This window comes from Seriola dumerili, unplaced genomic scaffold (genome assembly GCF_002260705.1).
Source record: "Seriola dumerili isolate Sdu_G_001 unplaced genomic scaffold, Sdu_1.0 BDQW01000110.1, whole genome shotgun sequence".
Taxonomy (NCBI): domain Eukaryota; kingdom Metazoa; phylum Chordata; class Actinopteri; order Carangiformes; family Carangidae; genus Seriola; species Seriola dumerili.
This window is the reverse complement of record NW_019174365.1, coordinates 3,210,292-3,218,645: the sequence shown is the minus strand read 5'-3', so window position 1 is coordinate 3,218,645 and position 8,354 is coordinate 3,210,292. Positions and strand designations below refer to the sequence as shown.

General features: G+C 39.8%; 1 protein-coding gene across 1 annotated transcript; it reads right to left on the bottom strand.

Annotated features, from left to right (window-relative positions):
- Positions 1 to 440: 440 nt before the first annotated feature.
- Positions 441 to 2,580, bottom strand: npy (neuropeptide Y). The gene is made up of 4 exons (XM_022747187.1): positions 2,537 to 2,580; positions 2,040 to 2,227; positions 851 to 940; positions 441 to 753 (listed from the first exon to the last, which is right to left on the bottom strand). Exons 2-4 carry the CDS (start codon positions 2,225 to 2,227, stop codon positions 732 to 734), a joined length of 300 nt encoding a protein of 99 aa, XP_022602908.1. The 5' UTR covers positions 2,537 to 2,580; the 3' UTR covers positions 441 to 731.
- Positions 2,581 to 8,354: the final 5,774 nt, after the last annotated feature.

The following is an 8,354-nucleotide window of genomic DNA, read 5'->3' as shown; positions in this document are numbered from 1 at the left end:
TTGTGCTCTGTGGGCTGATTTGATGTCAGGTTGCGGTAGACTAACCACTCGAGTAATTGCAATAATGCTCCTGAAAATGTCCTTTCTCCCCTCATTTACTTTCAGAGTAGGTACTTATCCTTATGGCCACAAGAGAGCGCCATTAGCTACCCAATTGGCAGCTTCAAATTGACTGATGTTTTCTGACCGTATAGGCTTTTACTGGCCCATCCATGCTTGTTAGACCCAGTTTAAATGTGCTTCTCCTGCACTTGTCCCATTATCCAGTCTCATAGAGCTACATTAGCTGGTTTCAGCAGGGAGGGCGAGGTGTGGCACAGCAAGTCCAAACTTGATCTCATCATGAGGGAAGACGTCATGCAAACAGTGTTTGAGATGTCTACTATCAAGTAGATGCCAAGAAATCCATTCCTTCAAACAATTATTCTTTAATAGCACAATTATACAATACAATCAACATGCCCCTCCCCCACTTTACATTAAGGTTTCACAGATGATAACTCTGAATAAACTATTTACAATTTTTATGGCACATACTGTAAGCAGTTTTGACAGTAGCTGATGGTTACGGAGGAGGGGTTGAATATAAGTGGCAGCTCATGGTGGTAAAAGGGGGCAGAGGCAGGGTGGTGTCTTGGTGTAGGAGAGTGTGAAGTGACAGATGTGTAGAGGTCAGAATGTCAGCAGCGGCGGGGCGGCAGTGAAGTGTGAAGCCAACACTGATGGCAGCATCACCACAATGACGGGTCATATCTGGAGAGAGAGGAGGAAATGTCCAGGGTCAGCTTCCTGTGAAACTGGAAAAGTTGTTCTCAAACTCTCCCAGCAAACACGCAACAGACGCACATACCTTGACTGTGGAAGTGTGTCTGTGCTTTCCTTCAACAGCAGCTCTGAGACCAGCGTGTCCAGAATCTCAGGGCTGGACCTCTTCCCATACCTGAGACACATAGAGAGACAAACAGGCAGAGGGGTTATTATTTGTCAATCTGAGGTGAAGCACAACCTTTCGGTTGTCAAACGAAAAAAGATCAAAGAAAAAAAAAAGAAGAACTTGACTTGAGCGGTCACAGGAAAATAAAAAACTGATTCTGTTACTCTGTATATCCTTGTGTCATATGTCCAATTACAAGCTCAGTGAATACTGAACACCGTCAGGCCGAGACTCAGCAGGCGCAGTCAGGAGTTGCATCGCAGGTGGTCATATTTCCTTTTCTGTCCCTCAGATGATAAGCTGTGCCGGCGTGCTTGTCCCCCTGGGGCGGCTAAATGCCTGCAGTGGCATCCATGCCCCTGACATTCAGAAGAAAGCTGAAAACTGTGGGTGATTTGACACGGCATGCTGGCTGTGGCAGTCGTGTCTCCTCAGGTTTTTTTTTTTTTTTTTTTTTTTTTTTTTTTTACAGGTGGTAACTGGCCAGCAGGTGTGTCCTGCTCTGTAACTAGTGAGAGGGAAAGATTTAGGAGGTGCAGACCTGAAAGAGTCAGACTTGCAACTCCAACAAGTGGCCTAATGGATATACTCCCCATTTTGTTGCTGTATTGTCAGGCAGCCTAACTAAGGTATGACCATAACAAAGACATGAAATACATGAAATACACATTTTTTCTGGGGAACCCCTGACATTCCAGCCAAGAGGATAAACAGTCTGCCAAAACTTAAATACTTAATTCCTGTTTATTACAACTTGGAAATGGCACAGTGTTAAGGAATTTAGCAGAAAATGGTGTAAAATAGAAGAATATACTGAAGCACCAGTGAAGTTACAAGCATTTTTTTTCTTCTGTAAACTACCATCTCATTATATGCACAAGTTTTAAACACAGAAAAATAAAGCAGATTGGAATACAACACTGTGGCCGATGGACAACTATAATCATCAATTCAATTATTTGAGGATGAAAATTATTGCGAAGTAGTCAAGTCTTCAAATCAAATTAAACCTGAACTCAAATTAACTTTTAAGTGCACACTCATTCTGTTCTGTTGAGTTCTTTGCTTTGTTGTTCTCACAGGGAGGTGTAATAAGTCCACCTACCTCTGTCTTGTGATGAGGTTGATGTAGTGTCTCAGTGCTGAGTAGTATTTGGCCAGTTCCTCCGCCGGGGCGTCCTCCCCGGGGTTCTCCGGTTTCACCGGGTATCCCTCCGTCAGGGCGCCCAAGCAGAGCAGCGCCCACAGCAGGAACCCCAGAGTCCCCAGCCAGCTCACCAAGTTAGGCTGCATCTGGCAGAGCAATGTGAAAACTGTTGGTCTAACTCGCATTTGTTTCACTGTGCTTTAAATTTCCACTTTCAGTTTTTAAATGAATTATTACCATTTACTGAGCTAAGACTTATCATTGTTAAGCTTTGATGAATTAATTTCTAGTTGGTCTGAGTAAAAATATGCAGACATTATTATAGTGGTAGAGCTCCACTAATCACCAGACTTTTGCAGCTGTTTTGCCCAACATCACCAATCAGGTAGAGAGACTTAAAGCAAGTTTATAATTTTATGTCAATATTTTTGTAAATGAAATCGCAAAATACTTACAATTCCCAATAAGTCAGGGGGAGAATTGTACGCTGTCCTTAGGCGTCTCTTCTGCTCTTCTGGGCGCTTGGAGTGCGCTGGGTTTTATATCCTGTGCGCCAGACGCGCTGCAGAAAAACGCGTCAGAGCTGCGCCCGCTTAGCGAAAGTCTCTGCCTTTCCTCATGTGAACGTCACAGCTGATGCTGTCATTACTCTCTTTTTTTCTTTTTTTTTTCTTTTTTTTAAAGCTTTTGTTCCATTAAATTAAAAAACGTAAAATAACATTGCAAACTAAAAATAGAGTGAGTTAACAAGCCTTGTTTCCAGTGAGACCCAGAGGGACCAGATGAAGACGTTTTTAAAGAACGTGACCAATCCAACAATTACATTTCAAGATACTGACCAAATAAGACAACCCATATCCCTATTAGAACATTACATGGATAATGCAGTAATTTCATTAATAAGTTCACTACTTAGTCACTGTTGCACATCTGTCATGTATTACTCCTTTGGAAATAGAAATTACTGTGCTGTCAATGTAACAAATATTATATTCTATGTCTCAAATGCAGGTGTGTCCATAAACAGGCACATCACACACACATCTGCCACACACACCCTCATTATAACTGTTGCATTCAAACATTGTCAAATAGATTAGTACATACAAGCATAGGCTACAGTGTGATGTTTTGGTGTTTATGAGGCTTCTCTATGAGCAAGACAGTGATAGATGATTTCACAATCAACTACTGATTCTTCTGCATAATGAGATCAATAATCCCATCTGAAGTCACAAAAGAATGGCAGTAATGTAACACTGTGGGCGAACTTCAAATGAGTCTTCAATAGGCGGCCTTCTTACCAAAAGAAGCTCCTGTGACGGCGCCTCGGGTGATCTGGAATAAAAAGATCTCAAACAGACTCATGTTCACGACTGCTTTTTTGACATGCTGTTTGACTGAATCAGTCCACTAATTTCATCTTGCAGTTCATTCCATCAGATGGAAAGAGTGACTGGGACACTCATCTCGAACAAAAGGCGTAAAATGTGAATATCGAAACACGTCAGCCAAAGAAGAGCCCAATCTCCAAGATACCCACTTAATAAGAAAACCCAAATAGCACTTCAAATGAATCTGTATCACCAAGTGCTTCATTTACCTCCTATTCATAATCCTTTTGTATACCAGCTCGCAGCCATGTAATCCATCAAAATCAGTATTCTTCAGCAGAGCTGCTTTTTAAGTTGCGCAGAGGATGTGTTAAGGGCTTTTTGTGTCACACAGGATGCTAAGAGGGAGATGAGGAATGAAATGAGAGTGAGAGAGTATGAAACACAGAGTCATGACCGAATCATGATGAGCACAGGCAGGAATTAGTACTTCTAGTCCTCTTCAGGGGATACATGCACACTCAGTGACTCACTTCAATAGGTATAACACTTTTTTAAGCAAACAGCTTGCGTCTATGTAAGTGTCTGACATGTGAATGAAATAGATGCATAAAGCACCAGGGTAAAGCTGAGAGGTCAGTTAGTGTTAGTGCATCAACTCTAGCATCTTAGACACAAGTGACGTCTTAAGATTTGACCAAATGTGCATCTTCTAAATTCAAACTCAGCAGTCATTGAGACAGACAGGTCATGTCGTGTTATACACACGTCAGCTAACAAAAAAACAAGGCTAAGAGACGTCAGCCATGCTAGCATCTTTGTGAGACTGTACTTAGGCACATCGCTACTTTAAGTTAAATGCTAACATTAGCTTGGCGACATGCTAACATTTGCTAATTAGCACTAAACCCAACTGAGTCTGATGAGAATGCTGCAGGTTTTACATGTATTTTCACCTAAACCAAATGGTTGGGTAAAGTGAAGTTTTGACCTGATGGTGCCGCTAGATGAAGAGTTTAAGCATCACCAAAGTTATTACAATTCACTCTAAAACACTCCTCAAAACCTCAGAGGAAAAGTCAGAGGGTCACCAAAGGGATTAGGATTCATTCTGTTAGTTGTTGATATATTTTAGCCTGGGCCAAAGTGATGGACTGGCCTACTAACCCCAATTGCCACCCCAAGAGCCAGGCTCTTGGCCACAAACCAGGGAGTAAAATTGCCTGACAAAACCTTGTTTAGAAATTTGGCATAAACAACATGAATCCATGGATCCATCATGCATAGTGTCAACAAGATGCACAGTCGTGGGAGTAATTGTTGGGGGATGTTTTCTTGGGCTCCTCAGTACTAGCTAAGTGTCACCTAAATGCTGTTGCAGACCATGTGCGTTTCTTCATGGTCTCTCTTTACCCTTTCCCCAATACTTCAAAGAAAATAATGCACCACTGACTTGAAGTGGTTCCACCACAAAGTGACATTTATTTCAGTTTACTCACGTAAGCCCTCGCAGGTCCTTGATCTCAACCGGAGGTGGAACAAAATGTTAACAACAGATGAATCCCTAACTAAATATGCTTGTCACACAGTGGATTAAGAAACACGCACAGACAAATCCATGTCTTCAGGGATACACTTCACCTGTTTAGATCAAATGCATTCTTGCTAGCAGGAGTCAAACAGCCTATAAACAGTCAGAAAGAAAAGCTTAGTAGATAGTTCAGCGTTGGGAAAATTAAATAAATCATCATCATAGAGACATTTATCATCTCTTCGTCTTACATCAGTGTTGCTTCTGCTAACTGATCGAAACACTGACTATTTCCTGAAAGGTTATATGTTTAGCATACCATTAGTGAATCAGTACATTTAATTTTGAGACATTAGTAAAATTATTGTGAACAAATCACAGCTTCTGTGTAGCATTTTTCACTGCAAATGATCAGTGCGTGAAGATGGGTTAAAGGATGAGGCTGGTGAGTATGTTCAGTGTTTTTCTTACTGTCAATTAAAGTCAGTTTTTCATTCATATAGCACCAAATCACAACAGGAGTTATCTCAGGGCACTTTTCAGTCGGCCTCTGCCCCCTGCGGTCTAGACCGAACTCTTTACACAAATCCCATGAAAAGACTAAAATGAGCAACTGCTGTCTGTGTAGCTGAAGCGTGATATGGCTTATCCCTCTGTGCTACAGAGCTCCGCTGTCTTCCAAACACCATTAAAAACATATCAAGGAGACACACTGTCACACTGGGTGACATGTTCCTTTCTTACCATAAATATGGGCACCATAGTTTGTTTTAAATCAGTCCCACTTACACTACCCTGATGATGGCAGGTGCAACATTTGTGTATCAATCTACAGCTGAAAATAGTCCCAAGCAAATGCACAATGTGCTCCTATTTGATGAATGTTTGCTTAAGCCTAATGTGCCCAGTTAGTTTAGGAAATTATTGATCTTTTTTGAAACTCTTTAAAAATGTATATCTTCAGTAGGAGTAAGTTGGCCTGGGAAGACAGGAATTAGTGAGAGATGGACTAACATCCTTTGAAGTGTTGAAAGTGAGTTAAAATATGAAAACAAGAAGCATTAATAAAATGTTATCAACAAAATAATCTTAGGATGCTGCCGTTTTGGAAGACATTTTTCCAAAGACATCTTCTTCGCTTGTTTGCAGCTTTACTGCACATACAATGGATTAGTCCATGTTTGGGCTGGTATCAGTCTCAGCCTGTATCTATCCATTAAATATTTACAATATATTCTATAATTAAAACGTCTCAACCAGGTCAGATTTTGTTGGAAATCTGATGGATTTCTGTATAGCATAAAAGAAGAAGAGGGCAGCACTCTTCTAGCTCAAGGGGAGACAAATAATAATGGGATGTTGCAAATGGGGTTCAGGGAAAGTATGGCCACTAATTTTGATCAACATCAGCACTAATAATATCAATGCTATTAGAAAGATAGACACCAATCATCCTCAATACAGTCCCGGTTGTTTATGCTAATTATACCGATCAATATACTCACAATTAATGTAACAATAATATATGGTTGCTCTAAATGTAGCACCTTTAGGTACAGAAGAATTTCTTGGAGCTTGGTTTCTCGTTACCAGAAATCATTTCTGTGGAGTCCTTTAGAGAACAAGCTGTTTAAATGCAAATTTGTTTTCTCCTCCTCTTATCAGCCTCCTGGTTTGGACAATAAGTTCTCTCCCAAGATTTGTTGAGATGAAAAGGCCTGTAATTTTCTGCTGCTGTGAATCACACTTTTCAAATTTACAGTGCGTACAACTGTAAAAGGAAACACTGACAAGCAGACTGCCTGTATCTTTTCTCTCAGGCAGTTGCATGCATACGGACCGGGAAGACAAATGAAAACAGGCAAAATCTCGTACAGCTTTGGTTCTTTTCTTGGCTATTATACTGTTTTTACACACAACTCTGACATCTAAATTGTTGCTTTTGACTACACTATTGTGCTACGGCGACAATCTGTTACTCCTGGTAAGCAAGGACTACTATTAGATAGGGCATCGGCAGCCCCCTTGTTTGCCTTCGTGGGTTGCAGCTTTAAACTGAAGGTGATTTGAGTCAAGAGGTTTTGATGTTAGGTTCATGTTGGAGATTTATGGGATGTTTGTCACTGATTCTTTTGTGTTAATCTATGTTGCATTAGTGTTACACAAAACAGAAAAAATCTACTTCAATACCGTTTCTGTAATTTGCATAAATGCCTTAAAGATAATTAGATTGTTTTCACAGAACTGGTCTACCACCAAAGATGTTTTTGCTATCCACTTCTCTGAGCTGTTAGCTATCAACACTTCAAAGAAGCAGGTCCCCAAATTGTGCTTCTTTGTTTTGGCTTTGACATTAATTGACAGCCTTTGCAAGCAATTACTGAACCATATAACATCTCAGAGAACACACGCTTTTCTCCACTTTCAGTTCAGAGTATGTACAATGCTGACAGCTGCTCAATGAGGGAATAACAAGAAATTAATGTCCTTTGTCGTCTTTCTCATTTGTTCTTCTATCACTTTAATTAAGCCCCCACAGCTGTAAGAGTCACCAAATCTAGTCTCTAGTGTCTTAATTGACCTGTCTTTACCTTTTCTCTCAATGTTCCTTGCTGTCGTCTGCAATCTCAGTGAGAGTGTGTCTGCCTCTGTTTGTGTATATAAATGTGTCTCTGCCACATCTGCTCCTGGGGTGAGAGCAGCACAAACACCACGTCAAAAGAAACCTCATATAAGGTCTTTTGATTGACAGACAAACAGAGGGTCAAGCCGCCAAGCTGTGACAGGTTGCTTCGGCTCAGGTGTGCGGGTCAGAATCCTGAGCCTTAACATTAGGAAACCTGATGAAAGTTGTAACCATGGCAAAGGGCAGTAAACTTTGGTTTAATAACTGTCGTGACCTACGTTAGACCACAGTCTGGATGTGTCACTGTTATGTCAAGTTGTCTATGTGTTTGTTAAACCTCAAAGATATTAAATAATGGTTATAAACGGATTCAGATGCTACACAAGCATATGTAAGTGTTGTTTACCGGTATTGTGCTCTGTATTCACATTAAATGGATTTCTGTATCATTTATATGTTTTAATTTAGTGGTATTTCTTGGAATAGGATGCAAGCTTATCTTATTGAATGAATATAATAAGTTGTAAATATTTTTTTAAAGTGAAGTACTCTTTCAGTAAACAATATGAATATTATATATATAAAATTATATATATATATATATATATATATATAATATTGATTTTAATAGTAGACCTTAATCTATACAAGACAAAATAAATGAATGAATAAAAATAAAAATAACCTTAAGCATCTAATTAAAACTGTAATCCTTTAATAGGCTTTTATGTTTATGGGGGAAATTAAACATATTCAAACACAAGACATTAAGCACAAATAAA